Here is a 25,292-nt window from a genome sequence, read left to right as displayed (position 1 = left end):
AAATGTACTGAATAGTGGCATTTTACAGTTTAAAGTTTATTTTATTTGCTGTACTGCTAGGCTTAAATACTTAAGATCACAGCGGTTTACACTCTAATAAAAAAATAAAATCAGGCAAATTTAGGTGCACCATCCTTTTGCGGTACATCATCAAATGTGCTAAACTGATTTTAATTAGCACCTTACCTCATATATTAATTCAAATGTGTTTGAGTAACGTGTGTAAGATTACATTTTAGGCTTGCTGATGCTTGCTGCGGCCATGAAAATTTTCCTGCACCCTATCCACACAGTTGCAGCTGTGAAACTGGGCATAAGAGATATGGGTGCTGTGACAGATCAAGTGATTTTGTGAATGTCTTCCCTAGCTCCAACTTGTTGCTGGGTATCAGCCCCACTGCCTCTCTTGTTTCCAGGACTGTCTAATCCCCTCCCCCATCAGTCTGGGTTGCCAGCCTTGCTACAGCAAAATACCAAAAAAGGAGAAAATCCCATATGACAAAATACAAATGAAAAAGAAGTAGGAGAGGACCAATTAAAAAAAAATAATAATAAAAAGGAACTTAAGAGTCAAGGATTGACAAACACAAAGTTTATAACTAGGTGTCAGGTCTGTATAAGAACAATTCCCCAAAACAGTGGAAGTTTAGAAGGACTAGACACAGTGCCTGCATCAGGAGTCACAACAATCTGAGTAATTCTAACAACAAGTATCTGTTGTTGGGGATTAAATAACCCTCAAAGAGGAAAGTATCTGTGTGAATGAATGCTTTCTCCGCATAAATGTGCCAACATTTCTATTCTGCCTAGCTCGGTAGATTTAATTGTCTCTTAACTGGGTTCTGATGCAATGTTCTGGATAACCTGAAGCACACAAGGACGGAAAATTGAGACCTAGGTACAGTGTGTTACAATTATCCATATGCTCAAGTACTATAGCAGGGATCCTAAATCCAGTCCTCAAGGTCCACAACCCAGCTTGGTTTTCAGGATTTCCGCAATGAATATTGTATTCAAGTAGATCTCATACATAGAAGCAGTGAATACAAATAGATCTTGAGGACTGGATTTGAGGACTCCTGGACTATAGATTGCAAGAATGTCCAGCAGCAGTGAGAAGGAGCTGCTTATTTCAGATAGGACTGTGAGAAGGGGGATCCTCCTTTAAACCAATAGGTAGCGCATTTAAAACAAATTGGTGAAGTTACTGGTACTGAATATTGTCAGTGCTGAGATAAGTTTTGGCTCCGCCTAGTCAGACATGTTATTCAGTGGCATTATCCAGTTAGGTGCTGTTGAATATCATATTGGGATCCAGTCGGCAGCAGTTAACCAGGCAGGATTTCTCTTTACATTTTATTTTTCTCCCAGTTACTACTTATGGCTCCAGTACACTTTTTCTTCTTGGTACTGTCCCTTCCTAATCTGTTTCTCCATCTGAAACCACTGTACACTGCAGGAACACATTGTCCACCCTCTGTATTCATCATCTCACCATCTCTCTTTTTTCTTCTTCCTTTTTCTCAGCTCTCAACCTTCAACATTTCCTTTCTTCCTTCCATTCATCCATCTCCTTTCTATCTGAGTACATGTTGCCTTCATCGCTGTCCAAACAAAAAAACAGCACCACGGGCCTTTAAAATGGAACAAAGTTCTTTAATGAATGAGCCTTGACCCGACACGGGCCGTGTTTCGGTGACTAGCACCTGCGTCAGGGGTCACAGTGATGACGTGGAAAACTTGGGGAATAACTCGAATATTGGATACATTAGGATACATTTGGATACAGAAAGTGAAGGTGCCTTGGTGCTTTATAACTTTTGCTACGTGAGACGTGGGGTAAGGAATATTGTAGATGAAAATATTCGAGTTATTCCCCAAGTTTTCCACGTCATCACTGTGACCCCTGACCAGGTGCTAGTCACCGAAACACGGCCCGTGTCGGGTCAAGGCTCATTCATTAAAGAACTTTGTTCCATTTTAAAGGCCCGTGGTGCTGTTTTTTTGTTTGGACTTTAGTTTGTACTTTGTTCCCTCTCTTTTGTTATACGCCTTCATCGCTGTCGTCATACCTCTCCTACTCTTCTCTGTACTCTCTTGCTCCTTCTGCTCTCTGCTGGGGACATTAATCCCAATCCTGTTCCTCCACATCAGCTCTCATCCTATTTGTGCAGGTCACACTGTGATATCTCCAATCTAATTTCTGTAACTCTCCTCCCCCTAGTTCCCTGCCTTTCTCTTGCGCTCTGTGGAATGCCCACTCTGTCTGTAACAAACTTTCCTACATCCATGACCTCTTTATCTCTCATACTCTCCATCTGCTTGCCCTAACTGAAATTTGACTTTTCCCTGAAGACTCTGCTTCAGTCGTGGCCCTATGCCATGGAAGTTATCTTTTCTCCCGTACTCCTCTCCCAGTTGGCCGTGGAGATGGTGTCGGGCTACTACTTTCACCCTCGTGTAGATTTCAACCTCTTCTTCCACCTCAGTCTCACTATTTTTCTTCATTTGAAGTCCACTCTATTTGCTCCTCTGCCTCTCCGAGTAGCAGTTATTTATCGACCCCCTGATAAGTCCCTTTCTTCCTTTCTCCTTTTTTTTTTTTTTTTTTTTTTAATTGTTTTTATTGTGAAGAGAAACAAACCATACAAGATCCCTATACTCTTGTATGGTTTGTTTCTCTTCACAATAAAAACAACCTTTCTCCTGACTTTGATGCCTGGCTTTCCTTCTTTCTTGAACCTTCATCTCCTTCCCTCATTCTTGGGGATTTTAACATTCATGCTAATGATCCCTCTGACTCTTATGCTTCTCAGTTTCTTGCTTTAACATCCTCTTTCAATCTTCAACTGTGCTCCACTGCCCCCACTCACCAGAATGGCCACTGTCTTGATCTTATCCTCTTCTGAAACTGCTCACTCTCCAGTTTCTGTGCCTCAACTGTTCCCCTCTCTGACCATCATCTGATAACTTTCACACTTAAAACCCTCCTCCCCAGTCCCGTCCAATCTTAACCAATACACTTAGGAGTCTTCAGGCTATTGACCCTTCTACTCTGTCCTCCAGTGTTTCAAATCTCTTCTCTACCAATATGTTATCCAAGTCTGTCAATGAGGCTGTCTCTTCCTATAATACTATTCTCTCCTCTGCTCTGGATACTCTCGCTCCTCCCATTCCCCGTTCTGTAAAACGTACCAAACCCCAGCCTTGGCTGACCTCTAGAATCCGCTACCTACGTTTTTGTGCCCGTTCTGCCGAATGCCTTTGGCTGAAATCCCGTGCCTATGCTGACTTCATACATTTCAAATTCTTGCTGACCTCCTTCCAGTCTGCTCTTTTACTTGCCAAACAGGACTATTACATCCAGTTGACAAATTCTCTTGGCTAAAACCCTCGACATATCTTTGCCACACTGAACTCTCTCCTCAAAGTGCCTTCACCTCCAACTCCCACTTCACTTTCCCCCCAGACTCTGGCTGAGTACTTTCATGATAAGGTTCACAAGATTAAACTTAAATTGTCAACCAGGGTACCTCCACCTCTCCTTCCCTTAGTCCATTCTCTCAACCCTCCAACCCCTGCCTCCTTTTCTTCCTACGTCAGAAGGAGGCGGGGCCTGGGCCAGGGAAGAAGAGACGTCATGGAGACTCTACAACCAACACAATAGATCTTCCTGCCCGTGCAGCGCTTCTGAAAGAGGTGAGAGGCGCTGCTCGGGTCGTTAATAGGGAGGGGGGTCTCGGTGGAGGGGGGGAGCGGCGTAGTCGACCTCAGGGGGGCCAGCGGGGGCGGGGCACAGTGCGAAAGAATGACGGGAGGTGGAGTTAGCTCTGCAGAACACAGGAACAGGAAGGGAGGGGGACCGGGGCAGCCAGCTAGCATTTTGCTTTTTCGGGGGGGGGGGGGGGGGGCGGAAAGTGGGGAGCAGCGGGGGGGGGGGGGGGGGCAAGGCCGTCCATACAGGACGCTCCTGATGAGCGCCCTTGCCCCCTCCCGATCCTTTGTTTTTGGATTTTGCTGACTGGGTAGCCACGTGTATGTGTTGTGGCTTTTTTTTTTGTTTGTTTTTACGTTTGCAGCATGCGCAGAGCAGCCAGCAAAACGCTTGGCTGCTCTGCGCATGATTTAGGGGCCGATTACCGATGTGTATTGTGATTCTTTGATACATTGTACGTTTGAATACCGATCTGAGCATGTGTGACTTTTTTTTTTTTGGTGCATTCTTCGTTTTTTAAAAATCGTTAGGGACTTTAACGATTTTGATTTTTTTACGTTTGGTTGCTGCATCTGCCTCTTAGCAAATAATCCTGTAAGCACTACTCATCACTGCCTGTGGACTCATGCCTCTGGGCTTCCTCACCACACCTATACTTCTCTCTCTCTCTCTCTCCACCCCCCCCCCCCCCCATCTCCTAAATTTCTCACTATAAGTAGACCACAAATTGTGCAGTTTGAGCAGCTGGCTTATTTAGTACCTTGGCTGCTACATGTGACTGCCTGAACTTCACCAATAGTGCTGCTACTCCCAACACTTGGAGTGAGTCACATCTACTGTTCCATGCACACTTTCCCTGTACTTTAGAGAAGATATTGGAGCAGGCACAAGAGGGGTAAGAAGAAAAGAAAGTGCTGTGGGACGTGCTGCCTATTAACTGCCATGCTCTGGGGCTTATAATGTAGCTATGAAGGAGAGGCATGCATGACTATACACGTGTCCATATAAAAAATCCCCTGTATGTATGAGAGTGACTGCTGGTGTCTCTTGATGCTCAGCAGAATTCATGTGCTTGTCAGGACTTTAGCAGTAGTGGCTTTTCTGAAGGTTAATATTGATGCGGTGTCGTTATGCTTTACGGGCCCTGTTTACTAAGGTGCGCTAGTGTTTTTAGCGCATGCACAAAATTAGTGCGCACTGTGTAGGCGCCCATAGAAATATTGTGGGTGCCTAGACAGCATGCGCTAAAAGCACTAACACGCCTGTAGCGTGACTTAGTTAACTGGGCCTTATGTGTTTTGTAATTATTCATTGTCTTGTTTGTGGCATTTTTGTAAACTTATGTCATTTTAATTTTGAACATTTTATTTATGTATTACATTTGTACCCCGTGCTTTCCCACACATTTTAATGTTGTAAACTGCTTTAGCAGAAGCTCTGTATTTATTTATTTAAGTGGTATATCAAGTCAATAATTCAAATCAAACCCAAGACATGGGTTGGGGAAAAAATGGTGAAGCAGAGGGTGGCATGTGTTTTTCAATCTGGTGGTACTGAGTGTGTGCATGTGTGTGCATCCTATGAAGAAAGATCACAGGGGGCTCTTTTACTAAGCTGATGTAAGTGCTACCGTGTGCTTATCACAGCTTAAAATGGCATACCACAGGACGCACTTGGGCATTTCTCAAATTGCACATGCTAACCGGGCATTAAAAAGAATTTAAAAATTTTTCTTAGAAGGGGCACGTCTGCACTAATCAGTTCGTGCATCTGCATTGCCACACACTATTTGATTAGTGCAGGATTACCATGTAAGCTTTTACCACCTACAAACTAGGGGCACCTTTTACAAAGCAGCGCTACCGATCAGCATGCACTGATAGGCCAATTCTCAAAACTCTGGCGCTGTTTATTTTATTTTATTTTTTTTATTTCCATTTTGCTCACACCTTTTTCAGTAGTAGCTCAAGGTGAGTTACATTCAAGTACACTGGATAAGCAATCAAAACTGGCAGATTTTGAAGAAAGAATCATGAGAAATCCTCTCTTCCAACACTCTAATGCCTGCTGTGACCTGGCGTTATTTTTTTGCAGTTCTGAACAGTGCCATAAAAATACCCCCGCAACAGCGCCAAAGAAAACTCCCTAATGCTCAACGCTAATGAGATGCAAATATAGGCGCACTCGTAACGTTGATCATTATGGAGTTCAGTGGAAGTATTGTTCTTGGCGCATGCACAGAGGAGTTTTGCGGTAAGCTCTGCGCCTATGCACGCGCGCCTGGCAAAACACGAACGTCAAGTGCACATCGGCATCTGTTTTCTGCAGCCTTAATATAAGCATTAATTTTTTTTTTTTTTTGCTTTGACACTTATATTTAAATACAGGAAACAGACTCCAATGTGTGCTTTCACTTTTGGGTCTGCTGTGACTTGCGCATATTCCTTTCACATGATCAGTACTAAAGGGCTTGCACAGGCTTCCTTCTGCTTCCAAAAGCAATCAAAACTGGCAGATTTTGAAGAAATAATCATGAGAAATCCTCTCTTCCAACACTCATGTGCCTGCTCCGACCTGGCGCTATTTTTTTGCAGCGGTAAGGCAGTTTTGTTTTGGGCACTCTTTCTAAGCATTGGGGATGAATACAAAGAGGCATATTTTCAAAGCACTTTGGGAGGCTAAGTTCCATAGGTTTCTATGGAACTTTGGGAGGCTAAGTGCTTTGAAAATGAGCCTCATAATGACCTCATTTACATGTGCTTGATTGCATTAGCATGTTTCTTTGCTCTGTTTGTCTGTGCGCTCGTTTTTCCCATGCTCCAGGCCTCTGAAAATTCTGCACAGGTAAATGCGGGTGCTAGTATGACGCTAATGGCCTCTAGCGCCCGCGTTTGCTTTTGAGCATCAGGGCCTGAATGCGAAGAAGCCCATGGGAATTGAATGGACTTCTTTCCATTCAGTCTCCTGCTTATCAGTAGTGCTGCTTTGTAAAAGGAGCGCTAGGTGTTGGTAAGTGCTCACATGGCAATTCTCTTTACAGCAGTCATAACATAGTAGATGACAGCAGATAAAAGTAGTGCAGTAGTAGCCTAGTGGTTAAAGTAACAGTCTTGACATCCGGAGGTGGCCGATTCAGATCCCACTGCTGCTCCTTTTGATCTTGGGCAAGTTACTTGATCCTCCATTTGCTCAGGTACAAAATTAGATTGTGAGCCCTCCAGAGGCAGAAAAATACCCAGTATACCTGAATGTAACTCACCTTGAGCTACTACAGAAAAGGTGTGAACAAAATCCAAATAAATAAATAAATCCAATAAAATGGCTATGTTCTAATGGCAAAATTAGTGTATGGCCACAGTAAAAATGGCCTTAGCTCACAGGAAAAACCTGCCCAAGCTCGCTAAGCCCACTGTTTGCCATAGCTTAGTAAAAGGACTTCAAAATTACTGCTAAAAAATGTGTGTCTTGGTTCGAGCAAGCATGAGCTTAGTTTAAAAGAATTTCTGTGCTTATAACATTGTAGGTGGAAATAACTGAAGGACCTTTACATTGGTGGCAATGTCTTTCGGTTGCCACAGCGGTAACTGGGTTTAAAAAAAAATTCTTTATTTTTTTAAAATTTAGGTATCGAGTGCTCACTGATCATTACCTGCCAACATTTATGGAAGAAGCTGCCAGACTTTCTTATTTCAAATAAGAACTAGGGTACAACTAGGAAGAGAAGGTGAAAAATAGAAAGTCAAGACCTGTGTTTGCATTGATTGATTGAATTTGAGACCATAAGGATTCTGAGTTGACTGCCTACAACAGGTAGTAATTGAAAGCTATGAAATAAAAATGCAGTGAGGTTTTTCCACCCAGTTCATGGTGGCATTTGAGAGTTGCCAAGCATGTTGTAGAATGTCAGAAGAGTCTTGACTATTTCCTGCATGTTAAGTAAGATGTGTGGTGATAGCCTGATGCTGGTTTTTGTGTTAAGTATAAACAGGCACTTCAGTTGCACAATCTTGTCAGAGAAGTATGGTGTTCTTTAGGGAAGGATTGATGTTGGAGATGGTGCAGTCTGGTGCTCAGAATGGTAAATGGGCTACAGATTGAAAGCTGCAGAAATCTGAAGTGACTTTCCTCTTCATCCTCGCTTCTATTTTGTTTCCCATATACATTTGACTGTGTTACTGTTGGTTTCTTATAGCATTGCATTAGAAGTGTGCTGGCTAGCCATTCACCCCAGGGAAAACTTAATTCATTTTCTGAATTGACACAGATTATAGAGCACCTTTGGATGGGGACTTAGGGGTCCTTTTACTAATGTACGCTGAAAATGGCTTGCGGTAGTGTAGGTGCGGGTTTTGGGTGTGTGCAAAATCATTTTTCAGCGCACCTGTAAAAAATGCCTTTTTAAAATTTTTGCCGAAAACGGATGTGCAGCAAAATCAAAATTGCCGCACATCCATTTTGGGTCTGTGACCTTACCGCCAGTCATTGACCTAGTGGTAAAGTCTCATTCGGTAACCGAGTGCTAATGACCTATGTGCGCCAAATGCCACTTGGCGCACGTTCGATACGCGCGGCTGAAAATAATTTTTCGGATGCACGGCAAAAATGAAATTACCGCAAGAGCCACATGGTAGTCGTGCGGTAACTCCATTTTGGCACGCATTAGGCATGCATAGATGCTTACATGGCTTAGTAAAAGTGCCCCTTAGTTGTTGAATTTTCCAAGCCCGTACTTGAGACACTTCAGGTAGGTTCCTGCTTCAGAGGACTTACAGTCTTTAAGTTTGGTTCCTGAGGTAGCAAAGGGTGAAGTGACTTGCTCAATGTCACAAGGAAGTGCCAGGGGGAGAAGCAGAATTTTGAACTTTGGCTTTTCTGGTTCTCCTTCTGCTCCTGTAATTATTAGGCCACTTACAATGGTGGTGCATGTAAATCTATCTCATGCATATTCATTGTGGATATCTTGAAAACCTGATTGTCTGGGGTCCCAGGACAGGTGTGGGAACCAGTGTGAAAAATATACAATAAGAAATCCAATAGGCAGGAGCCTGATTTTTATAATCAGACCCATCTGAAACTTTTCTTTGGGTGAGGGAAGAAGGTAGTAGGCATTTTTTGTTTGTTGTTACTTCCCTTTCCTAGCACAAAGAATAGCCTCTCCCTATCCCCCCTGCTTCGGCCTACTTGCTCACTTTCCTCCCCCTTCATTCTGACAGCAGAAGGAGAGCTCATTTGCCTGCCACCCATCTCATCCTTCAGGGTTTAGTATCAGCCATTCGAGAACATAAGAACTGCCATACTGTGTCAGACCTAAGGTCTATCTAGCCCAGTATCTTCTTCCAAAAGTGGCCAATCCAGATTAGAAGTACCTGACAGAGTCCCAATTAGAGGTGCACATGAGGACATACTCTGGTCCCATTCCCCCCCCCCCCCCCCCCCAATCCCCATCATATTGGTACGTCCCCTTATCATCCCCACAGTTTTCTTTCCCATCCCTGTACCCAATCCACATATAAAATATCTTGTATATACAAACAAAATATTAAATACGTCCTATAACTTCTTAAAATTGAAGACAAAACAATAGACATTACTTTGTTAAATATGCAAGAAGAACATTCTTATTATTAACACGCAGTGTGAGAAAACATTCATTTCAAACTAATAATAAAATGTGAAAATAATAAACCATCTACAGAGAAAGAGCTCAGTTCCATTGTATGTTCCTTGCTGGAGTTCCAGGTTGAGGTATTAATGTTTCAAGTTTCTGAATTGAGGTGTGTATGGAGAAAAAATCTGGTCCCCATCCCTATTCACTTTGGATCTGTTTTGTCACCAACACCTTGATTTTCTACAAGTTTCCCAGTATCCCTATCCCCATCCCTTTGCAGACCTGTAGCCCAAAGTAGGAAGATTCCTTGGGGTTATCTTAATAGAATCCCATTTAGCAGTCCTTCAGTTATCCAACACTGCTGATTAATCAATGCTCGGTAATCTGGACTCCGCCCAACCTCTTCCCCACCCACTTACACAAACAGCAGCCACCACCTCTTGCTCTCCTCCAAGTGCCTCCCCAGCCACTCAACCAAGATAGGAGCCCTAGTGGTTCAGCAGTGAGTTCAGGGCAGGAGCAATCTCTATTTGCTCCTGCCGCTGAGGGCTCATTTTCAGAATGGCTGCTGTGAATTCTGGTGGCAGCCTCACGAGACTGCTGCCAGAGTTCATGGTAGCCATTTTGAAAATGGAACCTGTACAGGCAGGAGCAAGGGGGACTGTCCTTCTATGTTTAAATTGTACAGCGCTGCGTAACCCTAGTAGCGCTTTAGAAATGTTAGTAGTAGTAGGATCGTTCCTGCCCTGAACTTACCACTGAACCATCAGGGCTTCTAAAGGTAGAATCCAGTGGGGGGCCTACCTTATTCGGATAGCTGGGGAGGCACTGGGGGAGGGATCTGAGGTGAGTGCGGCTGGAGAATGGGTGGGCAGATGAAGGGATGCAGTGAGTGTCTGTATTATCTGACTTTTTGGTTATCCAGCAACCTGTTGTTCTCGATTAAGTTGGATAATTGAGACTCCACTGTAACGATTTATGGACTTTTCCTCCAGGAACCTATCAATTAACCCAATTATGCTAACTGCTTTTACCACGGGCAACTAGTTCCAGTGCTGAACTATGCATTGAGTAAAAAAAAATATTTTCACTTATTCCTTTTTTTAAAGAATTACTATGTAACTTCATGGCATGTCCCCTTGTCTTTGTACCTTTTTGAAAGAGTAAACAATTGATTGACATTTACCCATCTGATTCCACTTGGGATTTTGTAGTCCACTGTGTTATCCTCCTCAGCCATCTCTTCTCCAAACTGAAGAGCCCTAACCTCTTTAGTCTTTCCTCATATGCATCTGCATCCAGTGGAGTAGATAGGCATGTATGCATGCTTTCCTCCTGCTTGTTAGCGGAGCTGGGTTGGGCGGTGAGGAACAGGTTCAAGCCCAAACCCAAGCTGGCTTTTCAAGTTTTGTCATGAGCAGGATAAAATCAGGTCCCTATAGATATCAATTCTAAGGCTTATCAAGTTTATACAATTTTTATTGTGCCACAAACTCAAATTGCTCTTTGATTTTGTCTTGTCTTTTATGTGATTAAGTATTCTCTGCATTTATCTCACACTTTTTAAAATTTTGTTGTTAGTCCATCAATTTCCTTTATCCCTCGCTCTTTCTCTGAGGAACTAGTGTGATATGATATTACTCATGATTCTGTTTATTAGAAGTTTCATGTGACCTTTTTTTGAGAATTTCCTTTCTCCTGAAAAATGTTTTCTTCGTGTGCATGGTTATTCGTTTAAAGTCTTTGAATGCCTCTTTATGTTCCCCTTTCCTTTCTTCTCCTTTTAAGCTATACATAAGTTTCATTTTGTAAGATGTTTGTGCAATGTTCTTACAATCATTTTTGGAGTTTAGTATATCACTTTTCATAGATCTTATGAAAAAGAAATTCTTCCTTTTGATCAGAAAAGCTTAGGACTGTACTGCTATGCATTTCTAAACGTGAAAAAAAAAATTGGCTTTCTATGGGGCCCTTTCACAAAGTTTCAGTAAGTCCAATGTGGGCTTACTGCATGCTATCCCAGAAATATCTCTGGCCCAATGTGGCTACCGGCAGTAGTTCACCATTTCCGGTGCTCTGGAAAAAAATAGTTTCTAATCTAATGGTAATCGGTCATCGCTGTATACTGCCTGGTTACCGCCAGGTTACTTCGTGAGACCTTACCACCGCCTCAATGGGCGGTGATAAGTGTTCCCCATCGAACGGCCATGTGGTAAAAAGGACCTCTATGGGTACAGCATTGGGAACTGCAGATTTCCAGGAACCAAACCTTAAAACTGTAAAGAGTTTTGCAAAACATGAATATATATAATGGATACTCTTGTTTTTGTCTTCTCAAAATATTGTTGAAAGGGACCTGTATTTTTAAAGTGTGTGTGTGTAGGGGGGGTGGGGGGCGTGGAACTGAGCAGGCTTAAAATGATGGACTCGTGTCTCTTATTCTCAGTAGCCAAATATGTTCCGACATGTTTCATTTAAATGTTTTATTTTTCCCTTTATTTACTATTGGTCTAGAATTTTCTGTGCGTTGTCAGCAGTTCATTCCCTTAAAGTACTGGACTACGGAAAACTCTTCCCAAGTATTTTTTTTAAGAGATCTGTAGTTTGTTAGCCTTTGCTGCCTCCCCTGATAGAACTGAAAAGTGTGATAAAAGCATCTGTATATTTTATCAAGCAGCTTTTCTCATGAATGTTTAAAAGGTGGGTGGAAGGAATTTGATACTTTTTTTTTCTTTTGTGTGCATTTTGCGTGTGTACGGTTTAAAGAAGAAACTGCAGTTATCATATGCTTAGCACACTTCCTTTAAGGAACAACATGAAGTAGTTTTTTTTTTTTAATACATTTTTTCCCTTGAGTTCAGCAGTTAATGTGTGTTAATCTCTCTGGGTTTTAGAACACCACTGGGAGCCTCTCTAGATGAGCAGAACAACCCTACACTGAAGGGTAAGTTTAGGTCCTGGTGCGGGACATCTCTTTGCTGGGTTCAAAGGGCAACTGTACTACTGTAAATGCTGGGAATCATGGCAGCTGTCATTATGTTTCATCTTTTACAGCTGTATCTGGGGAGGGAGAAGAGATCTTTTCAAGATTTTGCAATATATGAAGGAAAGTTGGCTGTGTTTTGGCATTTTTAACTGTTTAACTCTATTTGCTCTGAGCAAGAATGTACTGGAGCTTTAAGGGAAAGGGATAGAATAATCTGTGTGTATTAAATCCAGCACAGGATTTCTCTTCTTCCTCCCCTCCCCACCCCCTTAACAGTTTTGCTGCTTGTACTAAGGTAGATTGCCACACCTGACTTTTTACCACCTGTGCTTATAATTCAACAGTTCAAAGTACAATTAGAATATTCAACAGGTGGTGACGGGGCTGTGGAAATATGCTTATCTGTGGGTTTGTTCAAAATTCCCCGTTCTCAGTAAAAGGGAACGACTCAAAGCTGACTGAAGGCTGGTTTCTGGGGTGAGGTGCTTGTTTTTAGAGGGCTCAACAGGTTCCTCCTCCACTTTCTTTCTTTCTTCTGGCTCAAGTGTAAGTAGCCTTTTGCCTTCATTTTGCAAGTACCCTGTGTTTCTTTTCTTCTCTTTTATATCCTTTTGCCAACTCAGTGCAGTCATGCCAACAACAGCCTTTGGTGTGGAAGGAGTGGTGGTCACAAACTATTGCTCCTTTCAGAACTTGGCTAATGTGGACCCTAAGTCCAGTCACCAGGTATCACTGTTACACGATGACAAGTACTCCATTGGCCATGAATGCTTTCTCCAAAGTATGCCCTGGCTGGTCCGTGGAGCAGGAACCCTGCCATGGTTTGCAGCAGCGAGCTTGAGTCTCGATGTCGTCCCTGTTGGCGAGGCACTTGAAGTTAAATGATCTAAACGTAGGGACAAATATCTGGTGACTGGTGTTTCTATAATTGTAGGACTGAACTTTTAATTTTTAAATGTATTTTTGTTGTGACTCAGCATGGAACCTTTTTCTCACCACATATTCCACGTTCCAGGTATGCTTGTGAAAAATGGTGGTAGCTTTGAAGATGACTTATCGCTGGGAGCAGAAGGTGAGTGTGACTGAATAATTTTGCCTTTGTTAGAAATCTGCTGCAATTATAGTCTATAACATTTCCCCAGTTACCAAAGGACAGTTGAAGGTGGTGGTGCTGGTGGTGGCAGCAACACAATATTAAGGGCCCTGCAAGTAGTACAGCCATACAGGGCAGACAAATTGCTTCCAGCCCACTGGCTTCCCTCATTGGGTGGTGGTGAAGCAGGCAGAGGTGCAGAGAAACAATGGGCAAGGATACACCTATAGCTCACTACAGTTTGAGGTGCTGGTTGTGGAGGTTGGGTGGTATGTTTAAGATGCAAAATTGCCTGCTTTGATTTCTTTTTGTACTTTATTTTTGAGGGTTACGTTTTTTTCAGTTCCAAATGTGTTTACAATAATTGCACCTAACTATTGCATACAGCTGAAACATGACCTGATTAATCAATAAGTGGGTGATAGTTTTGATAAGAAGGAATGGTGTTATAACGTTCATCGGTGGGTAATGACTACTTTAAAACTACATCAGGCAGAGGTGTCTAAGAAGTCATAGAAAGAGACTTCATTTTTCTGAAGTATTCTAATCAGTATCTGCTTTCAGTTAAAAATCATTTTTCTGTTCTCAATCATTTTGGTTTTTTTTTTTGGGGGGGGGAGGGAGAAACAGCTTGAACATATGTGTGTCCATAAGAAAACACACTTAAGTCAGTATTAAAACTGTTTTCTACTCTAAATATAATTTGGAGCTTTTTTTTGATGAATCATATTCCAAGTACAGTGGCATCTGCCGGATGTTTGTGTGCTATCATGAAGTAACAAGATAAGAGCATGTGAGCTTTACTAATGTTCTAATGTAATTATTTGCACAGTTAATGGGATATTAATCCTGCTTAACAGGAGGCAAGTAGCACTTGCAGCACATTCTGAATGCAGAAACTGATTGCACTGAAAGTTTTTATTTATTATTTTTTTTTTTATGACAACACATACAGAGAATCTGAATTCCAGGAACTCAGATCTACAGTTGGGTGCCTGTGGAAGAAGTGGCTCAGCTAGGCTGCTCTTCTGCTTTTAATCTCTCTCTTTCTTATTTATTGGGGGAGGTCTTTTTTTCCCCTATTGAAAAAACGTGGAGAACATCATACAACCTTGGGCAACACGAGAGGCCTAAGATAGAAAATGGCAAACGTGCAGCTGCTTGCATTGGTGTAGATCCTAACTTTTTAAAAGAATTTCCAATATTTTGGTTTTCGTTCTTTAGTTCTATTGGAATGTATTTTAGCTTGTCTTGCTGCTTTTTTTATCTGCTTACCTGAAAGTCATAAGTTGCAGAATCTGAAACTAGTTGAAGCTGGTTGCGTTGAGTTTTCTTTCCACTTATAAATCAATCTACACACTAATGTAGGGTTTGTTGGGTTTAAGTCTGCATGTTGTGGCAAGTTGAAAATGAGCTTTTAGTAATAGGCATTCTTAGAGGGTTTAGCTGGTGTTGAAGGACATCTCACTTTTCAAAGAACAATATCTGTACTCTAGACTAACACAAGAGGTCAGTCGGTCCACTCCATTTCTGCTGTTTCCTTCTATTGGCTAAGATTCTTCAATTCCACTCCATACTACTGAGCTTCACTGGTCATTGGCTCCCTATTGGTAGGGGCTGGAATAGGTACTCCCAGTGGAAAATGATGACTAGATACCTCATGATTCTAAAGCTTGGAACTTTGTAAATGGTACAGATGAGCGGGTGGAGCTTACTAATATTTTTTATGAGTCTGTAGTCATGGCAAATTAAGTCTGCCCTTCAGCACTGCACAGAGGTATGCAGGCTTGTGAAATTGGCTACTGGATTTATTTATGAAACAAAAGCTGGATAAAAATGGGATTTAAAGTGAAAGGAAAATAAAGCAGCAGCTGACACTAATTGTTACAAATCTGCACATGAATGAATTGACACATATCTAGCAATTATATATCTGCACATAAGGAAATTGGCATCTACCCAATGAGCCTGTATCCCTATGGTGGTAGGATTTAAGGTTTGTATAAACTGACAGGTATTCTGACAGATGCTAATACACATCTTACTTTCTGACTTACAGCTAATCACCTTCATCAAAGTAATGCACAGATGGATCCCATGTGGTATGTATCCAACTAGGACTTACTTTTTAATTATTTTTTTAATGAATTGGATCATTGAAAGGAAATGCTTACACATAGTTGCTTGCAACCTTGTGTTCCCCTAGTAATGGGATATTGGCGAAGGACAGGAGACTTCAGTTTCACCAGAAAGGTAGAAGCATGAATTCCACAGGCTCTGGGAAAAGCAGCACTACAGTCTCAAGGTAAACATTTCAGCATAAGGTTCTCAACTTTTTATATATTTTTATCTGGCTTTACATTGATGGTGTGCATCCGAGTGTGTCTAACCTAACCTGTTTTAAGGAATTACCGTTAATATAGTATTGCAAGTTTGTCTAGCAGTGTTCCAAGAAGAATCGAGCAGTTTGATTTGATGGTTGAATGTAGTTATTTCATATTAAAGATGGCTTAGGTCAGGCTGGCACAATGTCTTTGAGGCAGACCACAGACTTTGAAACCCATTTCCCTCTTGGTGTTTGCGCCATGTTGTCAGACATTGTACTTGAAAGTTAAATATGAGGGTGAGGTTTTTGGTCTATCTTTAAAAACAATTGTGGTTAATTTGAATATTTATTTGAAGCTGTGTACCTGACTGCAAAGACCAGGTCCCTATAATTTTGCTTTTGATTTCACATGTATTTATTTATTGTGAATTACTAACCTCCCTTTCTGAAGAGATTCATGATGGTGATGAGAGTGAGTCAGTGATGGTCTCAAGCCTTGTATGTTGTTTCTTTTAAGAGTATTAGCAGGGCCAGTTAAAGAGGTTGTGGTGCCCTAACCAGCTTGCATTGGTGCCCTCTCCCTTCTGCGGGTCAGGCATCTTTCCCTCCCTCCTTTGGTCCATTATCTCTCTCCTTCCCTCCCCACACCTGTGGCCCAGTCTCTCTTTCCCCTTCTGTATTCCCCTCCTCATGGGTCAACCTAGCTCCTTCTCCCTCTTTTCCATCTTTTCCTCTCCTCCTCCCCCCTCCTATGGTCCTGTAAACTGTTTGTGAGTTAATGGCAGCAGCAGTTTAAAGACAGGTTGCCTTTGGCCAGGCCTGGGTCTTCCCTCTGCTATGACTGAGGGAGAGAGGAGAAGAAGCAATGCTGGACCTATGTGGAAGGGTGAGAGAGAAACCAGGCTAAGGGGGTGGGAAGCAAAAGGGAGAGATGCTGGACCTACAGGGAGGAAGGAGAAGAGAATGTTTAAATCCTTAGAGCATGTGACATTAGAGGTGTGGGATTTTATCATCCTTTATTGCCGACACGCTGAGCCATTGCCTCACCTGATCCAGTGGTTAATCCGGCCCTGTACATTAGTAAACTTGCAGTGGTTGAGAACTGCTTGAGCAAGCTGTGAATTCTGCTTTTCAGTGTTTCAGAGTTATTGGACCTGTATGAGGAAGATCCAGAGGAAATTCTCTACAATCTTGGATTTGGACAGGATGAACCAGATATTGCCTCTAAAATACCGTCAAGGTTTTTTAATGCATCCTCATTTGCCAGGGGGATAGATATCAAAGTGTTTCTGAGTGCCCAGATGCAAAGACTGGAGGTGGAAAACCCAAATTATGCTTTAACAAGTAAGAAAAGTTTGAAGGGGGTGTTTCATATGCACAAGTCCATTTAGCAGTGCTTTTGCATGGCTATGAACTCATGAGATGAAATGTTCTCAGGTTTTGCTGCATAATGTGATTTGCACAGCCAAATATCTCTTTCAAGACTGGGCCTGACAAGTCCTTTTTATGAAAGATCAAATGAAACCAGAAGTATAGGGCTATGACAGTTATAATAAGCTTTTCATTTATTTTCCTCTAATTTACTTGAATGCCATGATTACTGTAAGAAATGTCTTAATGGTGTTTATTTTCAGTTTCCTTTTCTGTCTGTAAAAATTAATTACCAGTGCTCCTGAATAGATTATATCAGATCGTATTTAGTTTCTTCTGCCGGTAAGGTTTTTAGCAAGATGTATAAGATGTCTTCATGAAAGTTTTAGTCTGTCAGCACTGGGTAATCACACTGCTTAGGAAGGCCAGGGCAGAGGAGCACTGAGAATCATTAATGTTGGCAAAATCTTTGATTAATTGGAACTCTTTTTGCACAGGCCGGTTTCGTCAGATCGAGGTGCTTACTACTGTGGCCAATGCTTTTTCTTCGTTATATTCCCAAGTTTCCGGCACACCATTACAAAGAATTGGCAGTGTGTCTTCCCCTGTTAGTAAGGAGACGCCAAATCCCAGTCCTCTACCTCGAACCCCTAGCAACACAGCAAGTCGTCTGATGAAGACGCTATCAAAGTTGAATTTACATGGCAATCAGCAAGCTGGAGAAAACAGTAGTTGTACAACACCATCACCTACTGAGAAAGGGAACTCCACAAATGCTGCAGGGCCTGAGGACAGTGGGACTAAAAATGAGCAGAAGCTATCAAAATTATTTAAGAAGAAGGATTCACCTTCCTTATTAGCTACAGTGAAAGAGGAAGGAGCTGGAAATTCTCCAGCTGCCGTGGGTTCACGTAATCCATCCCATAGAACTGGTAATGGTGCAACCCAGTTCGATCAAGATGGGACCATGTCTGGGGAGAATGAGCAAAACAAGAACATTTCAGATTACCAGAATGTATTGAATGAAAAAGCTAGTATTGTGGACTCATCTGCTCTTGGCCAAGAACTTAATGTTTCCACAGACAATGAGTCTGAGAGCACGCCTATTAAAACACCACACACGTCCACTCCAGAGAGGGAAGCTTATATTCTGCTTCCAAACCCATCCATAGTTAATTTAATGATACAGCAGAAGGACTCTTTTGAGCTTGAAGAGGTAAGTTGAAACCCCTATAAGAGTTTATTTGGTGTGAATAAAATGATAACAGTAAACATACATTTAATCAAAGCATATCTTTTAATTGAATTTAGTTATAATCATAATGCATACAGTTTCTCATTGTTTTCACACTCTTGTACATTTTTCAGTCTGTTGTCTAAAATACAATATTCAAAATTAATTAAAATCAGAGTTTGTTTCACTGAACTTGCTTAACACATTCAGGAGTTAATTCTGTAAAGGTGGTGCTAACATTTTACGCTCTAAATACACATGTAAATGTTTAGAATAATAATATATACGTGTGAACGTGTGCACTTGCACACACGAATGGCAGATTTCCACTTAAGCACTGTTCTGTAAAGACACACATCTTAGACAGTATGTATTTTACAAGCTGACATACACATAGCTGGAGTCTAGGCGCAGCCTGGATGGGACTTGCATGTGTAACTTATACCACAATATGTGTGTGTATCTTCAGCATTTGGGCATGAGCACTTACAGCAGCTCTGGCTGGCGTAAGTGCTTGCACCTAACTTATAGGCGGAGTCTAATGTGTTAACGCTGGTGCTCTATGAAGGAAAGTAGGCTTCTGTTTCCTTTATTAGAATATTTATAAAGTGTTCCGCCTACAACTAAGCAGATTATAATAAAACATACAGAATAAAAATCGCACAAATGAATCTCAATTTACAATATACAGAAATTAACATGTTAGCCCCATGCCTGCAGAAAAAATGTCAATTAGCGTCAATAATTACTTGTTAAGTGGCAATTATTGGCATTGATTGGCTTGTTAAGTAATTAAATTGCAGTGCAAATTCAGAATACAACTGGATTTGTGTACACAAATTCAGTTGTGCTATATTTATTTATTTTATTTGTTGCATTTGTACCCCACATTTTCCAACGTATTTGCAGGCTCAATGCGGCTTACATAGTATGGTGATGGCGATCGCCAATTCCGGTATGACAGATACAGAGTGGTAGTGTGTTAAAGTTCATGAGTGAGAACACATTAGGTAATCAAGGGGGAAGAGTTAGGTTTTGTCCAGTTCTAGTAATAGTTTCATTGTGTTGCAGGGTTCAGGAGTTTAAGTTGGATCATTAGGGTATGCCTTCTTGAACAGGTTGGTTTTTAATGATTTCCTGAAGTTTGTTAGGTCGTGCAGTGTTTTCAAGACATTTGGTAGTGCGTTCCATAGTTGTACGCTTAAGTAGGAAAAGCTAGATGTGCAGGTTGATTTATATTTTAGCCTTTGCAGCTTGTATAATGGAGATTTAGGTATGTGCGTGCTGATCTTTTCGTGTTTCTAGTTGGTAAGTCTATGAGGTCTGCCATGTATACCGGGGCCTCGCCGTGAATAATTTTATGAACCAGGGTGCAGATTTTGAACGTAATTCATTTTTTGATTGGGAGCCAGTGCAGTTTTTCTCGTAAGGGTTTGGCGCTCTCAAATCTCTAGAATATGAAACTGAGGGGGCCATTTTACAAAGTTGTAGTAAGCATTCAAGGGCATTCACTTTTATCTTGCTGAACCAGACCATTGTTTTAGTTATGTGCTGTGCTGAAAAGTGTAGCAGACTGAACAAGGGGGAGGGGGGGGTCTTTTACTAAGGCGCGCTCACGTTTTTAGCACGCACTAAAATTGGGTGTGTTCTAAACGTTAGAGTCGCCCATAGGAATGCATTGGCATCTCTAACATTTAGCGCGCACCAAAAACGTAAGCGCACCTTAGTAAATGGAGGTCAAGGTTTCCTTCCAGGATCTGCCAATAGTTTGTGCTATCACTTTCATTCATGCTGAAATTCATTCTCACAACATAATGTTGCCATTGTAGGGATGCTGTTCGCAGGCTGATGGTCTGCATTTGTTTTACATCATACATATCGTTAGTCATTGAGAACAAAAGTTCTATTTTTTGGTCTTAGCAGACTAAAAAACCTTCTTCCACATGCATGTGGTATTTTCTAAATATTTCTTTGCAAACGCTGTGTGGCAAATCATGTCACTTGTTTTCACTGGCCACATTTGTGGAGAAGTAAAAGAAAACAAAAAAAATGCCCTTTTTATTGGATTATCATATTATCTTCTGTTTTTGTTTTTATTTCTGTTTCGTTACCTTAAAAGTGGACTAACACCACACCATTTTATCCAAGAAGTAATCTTGAATTTGTTGCTTAGTCAGCATTGTCTAAATTCAAGCCTGAGACCTCTAATTGCTTTAAAGTAATCTTAGGCCTCACAATGACTTTCCTCAGTAGTTTTCTTAATCCACAGTTATTTGCCTCAATCAGTCCACCCCTCCATTGTTTTGGTAGTGTCAAACTGTTTCCACTTTACAATGGTGGACCTAAGAGTTCTCCAGGGGATTTTCAAACATATATAGAAATTCTTTTATGGGTCCTTTTACTAAGGTGCGCTAAAAAATGGCTTACGGTAGTGTAGGCGTGGGTTTTGTGAGTGCGCCAGTCTATTTTTCAGTGCGCCTGAAAAACCCTTTTTAGAAAATTTTTGCAGAAAATGGACGTGCAGCAAAATCAAAATTGCTGCATGACATTTTGAGTCTGAGACCTTAACCACCAACCATATGACCTACGCGCACCAAATGGCACTTGGCGCATGTAGCTGACGTGCGCAAGAAAATAAAAACTATTTTCTGGGCGCGCGTAGTGGATACGCACCAAAAATGAAATTACCACAAGGACCACGCAGTAACTGTGCAGTAACTCCATTTTGACACATGTTGGGCGCGCGTAGACGCTTACACAGCTTAGTAAAAGGGCCCCTTAGTCTTCCCCAATCTAATAACTTTATTCAGTCATCAGCTATGTCTTCAGCTTGTTTAGACCTTTGCTTCAAATTCCCTTCATACAATAGAAACAGTTTGATTATTCATTCAAGAGTGTTTGAATGAGCTCAGCTACTATGACTGGATACAGTTGGGCCCTATATAACTTGTTAAAGACATTTTTGAAAATTGAGGTAATTGGATTGTGCCCTGAAAAGAGTGAAGACTTAGGTAATTTAGACTTTTGTGCTGGGGTTTTACTAAGCTGCTAGTGTAGATGGTTGTGCACTAGTTCCAATACAGCCCTTTCACTTTGAATGGGCTGTTTTGACAATGACGCGTGCAAGCTGTTAGCGCAGTTTAGTAAACAGATCCCATGGTTCCTTATTACTAATTACTTGAGAATAATTCTATATGTTTTTGACATTGTAAATGGTAGAGTATACCTTATAGAGCAAAGAAGTAAACTCCTACTTGCATTTGAACTGTTTTTCAGACAGCAGAATGTGAGAAATGTACAAGGGTGTGAGACACTTGCACAACACAACCCTGTACATGCCTAACAACAGAATCTTAATTGAATTTTCATATCTGTTTGTAATGCGTGCACTGAATCAAATATTTAGGAGCCAGGAGAAATGACTATTTTTTTCTTAACTCAGCTTTTAAAATTTCTGCACATTCGGCTTATTTTAAATTTTGGTCTTTTTTTCTGGATAAAAAAATTGATTTTCTCTCTCTTTTTTTTTTTAGGGGGTACATGGGATGATGGGAAAGGAAGTGGACATTTTTCGTTTTCAGGGTTTTTTCATTTTGGCTGGGTTTTGTTGAGTCTGGGGTTTTTTTTGGCTGATCTGTGGTAACCTTTTACCAATCACTGTCTGTCCTCTCAGTTTTCAGTTTCATGTCCTATCTTCTGACCACTTTATCCCATATCTCTGTTTACCTTTTTTTTCCAATCTTACCTTCTGACCTCTGTTGGGCCTTCTGCCTTTAGTATTGACAGCTGAGACTCTCCTAGCCATAGCTGATAGAATGTTGACAGAGTTTGGGAATCTGTTTAGCCATCTGGATGACCAGACAACCAGGACTTTTCACCCCTGCTTAAAGCTTCTTTGAGCAGATATACTCCTGTTTGTTTTTTTGGATTGAGGTCCCAGGAGTGCCACATGTTTACAGATCAGTCCTCATTTTTTTTTGTTTTGTGTGTGTGAGTGAGGGTGTATGTGTTTAAATTGAGTTTCTTGCTGCTGTATCTAAAGTGGAAACTGACTAACCCACTGAGTGTATATAGCTTGTATCATAACTTCCTTTAGGAGAGTGTGGAATAGTTTCATAACCTGAAAAACACAATTAAAATGCATTCATGGAATGAATGATTCCCAGGTCTCTTGCTAAAATAAGTAAATACACAAATTAGATTTTTGCCCTTCACAGTTTAGCTTCTAAAATAGGACTCTCTTTTTTTTTCCTGTGAATTATTTATGTTCATCTGCAGTGTTTCTTTAGCTTTAGGAAATGCAGTATAATATACATTTCAGGGGCTTGTCCTGACAGTTCTCAGAACTGTCTTTTTAATTTTCCTCAGAGCATTATGGTGGAGCTGCTAAATCACATGTAGCCTGCTGAAGCCTGGGGGTACCCATGGTTATGGAGCAGGAACAAACTGTTCTCTTGGAATGCATTAACTCCAGCAATATGAGGAAAATGTTTTTTTTTTTTTTGCAAATATCGCCATAAAAGAAAAGTTTAGTAGCTTGTATGCAGCCATGCAGAACACATTTACCGTTCTCTGTTCTGGTTGGTGATGGTTGCTGCATTCTGGCAGATCCAGTGTATCTTGTGTAAGAACCTTTTGAAGTTCTTTTTTGGATTATTGATTCTAGGAATAGAATCTCCAGAAAATTATTGTATTAGAAGTTAAACTTGGGCCTGGGTAGCGCATGCAGAGTCAGCAAATCATGACAAGTACTTTTCCTTTAATTTGTAAAGAGCAGGAGTGAAACCCCACTGGGTAAAGATTTCCTTAATTCCCACAGTGTTAAAGTTTAGGCCAAAGTTCAGTTGCTTCCTTTTGAGAAGTTGATGCATGCTTAAAAAAAGAGTAAGAAAGGAATTGTAGATCAGTTTTCAAGAGCACTCACTTTCTAAAATTTAGATTTCCTATTTTTCACTTTTGCTAGGACCATAAGTTTAATCGGGATACATTTGTAAGTTCTAGGGTGGAAAAAGTTTGTTTTCTAACTTTCATGTTGGTATCATGAATATTTCTGCATGTTCACATTTTTTTTATGTGCACATTACCTATTGAACCGCTGAATATATAAGTGGTCTAGTTTTTAAATGCTATAAAAATATTTTTGCTTTAGATTAGCACACAAAGTCCCGTATATCAAAATGGACTATGTGGACTTGTTATTGATGTCTAATAAATGGAGCATAAACTGAAATTACAGGGACATTCCTGGTGTTTTATAAACTGAATCAATACTTCTTGAAGCCTTGCTGTTGAAGCAAAGATGCACAAACAGAAACAATAGGATCAGGGAAACATGTTGCAAAAACATTTTTGTTTAAAGTTTGCATAATTTTCTGTGCACATTTTTTGTGTACAGATGCTTTTGTGCTACAGCACTGTGCCCAAAATTACCTTAACTTTTTTGTTTCCATGTTAAATCAAGAATGCTAAATAAAAGCAAATTAGAACTCTTGATGAAGATCCCCAAAAAAGACATCTTACATTCTTATATGTCTCTCTTTGTAGGATTACGAAACACAAGTTTTCTAGGGATTTGATGTTCCAGTCAAATCGTTCTATTCACCCTAAATTAACTAATTTGCAAAACACTTACCTACAGATACAGACTTTTTGCATTTGTCAATCTTGCAAATCCACTCGTGTTGCTATAATCAACTGGACATGCTTTTCGCCTCACAGTGGTGAACTCGTGTATATCCATAACCCTGTTGCACCTAGCGCTGTGGAATCGGTATTAGAGTTGGTAAAAATGTACCAACTCTGACTCCAGCTTCAAAATAAAAACTTACAATATTGTAATATATGGTACATTTACCACTTCAGATCTAGGACAAAGATAATATATAAGTATAAAGTACTGGTAAATGCTATGGTTACCAGTACCTTAGATACAGAACAAAAAAAAAAAATGTAAAGTCTAGTATCAGTAGGAGAAGGAGTCAGAGTCAGTGGTTTGGTGTACTGACTTCACATCCTTGGTGATACCACTGCTGTGCAAAAGAATACCTGATATGTACTTGGTCGCCATTTGAACACTCAGATGATAGAATACTAGAATGTATGTACATTGTTACAGATTAGCGCATAAGTGCTAGTTGGGCACTAAGCAATATTCTAGAATTTTAGTGCACAACTTACATAGCGGGAAAATACAAGGGGCGATACACGAACATCTCCCACAATTACACACACACAGACTAGTGTCATTTATGCACTAAAGTGCTGTATCTTGGAGCACGCATTTATACCTGCACATGGTGTAAGTGGGTGTGCCTCAATGTTGGCACATAAATGCCAACTTAAACTGGTATTCAGTGATGGAATCTGGGTGCCCAGATCCTGTTAAAGAATTATGCTTAATTCCCAGCATTTTGGCGCATTTTATAGAATTGGCCCCATAGTGCTGTATGCAAAAATCATTAAACAGGCAGCTGGCATTTCCAGGACTTTATTTGGGTCTTTAGTTTGTTGGAACAAAGATCAAGGAAGTGTTATGAAATGATTAGCCAACAAGTAACACTGAGCATGAAAAGGTAACATAGAAAATCTAGGTTTCCCTGAATCAGCTTATTCTTATGTAAGTTATCCTTGCATAAGAATAAGTTCACTTAATGGCCTGGCCTTTGAGAAGAAGGAACCTCTCCCATATCATTCAATAAAAGGTTAATTGAATCGGTGACAACCTGTAATTGACACATCTGCTCCAAAACTCTCAGCAAGTACAGATGTGAATTAGTATGTATGCACTGACAAAACATGTGAGCGCCTGATTTTATAACACTGTTTGTTTTGTGACTCATTTTTATGAAAGATGATAAAAATAGAAACCTATTTTAGCAACATTGTGTACTTTAGGCCAAGTATATGTCACGAAAGTGGTAGCTGAGAGAATTACATTACAGTCATCTGTGTTTTTCCCT

General features: G+C 40.8%; 1 protein-coding gene across 1 annotated transcript in view; it reads left to right on the top strand.

Moving 5' to 3' along the window:
• The window catches only part of ITPRID2 (ITPR interacting domain containing 2), a 106,074-nt gene that overhangs the window by 9,364 nt on the left and 71,418 nt on the right, over window positions 1-25,292 (top strand). Inside the window, exons 3-8 of the mRNA XM_030210688.1 lie at window positions 12,218-12,267; window positions 13,325-13,381; window positions 15,462-15,504; window positions 15,609-15,707; window positions 16,864-17,072; window positions 17,597-18,315. Coding sequence (XP_030066548.1) covers window positions 12,218-12,267; window positions 13,325-13,381; window positions 15,462-15,504; window positions 15,609-15,707; window positions 16,864-17,072; window positions 17,597-18,315 — 1,177 coding nt within the window. The remainder of the gene's footprint in view (window positions 1-12,217; window positions 12,268-13,324; window positions 13,382-15,461; window positions 15,505-15,608; window positions 15,708-16,863; window positions 17,073-17,596; window positions 18,316-25,292) is intronic.

This window comes from Microcaecilia unicolor, chromosome 7 (assembly GCF_901765095.1).
Source record: "Microcaecilia unicolor chromosome 7, aMicUni1.1, whole genome shotgun sequence".
Taxonomy (NCBI): Eukaryota; Metazoa; Chordata; class Amphibia; order Gymnophiona; family Siphonopidae; genus Microcaecilia; species Microcaecilia unicolor.
Note: the sequence above shows the minus strand (reverse complement) of the source record. Positions and strands in the feature narration are given on the sequence as shown.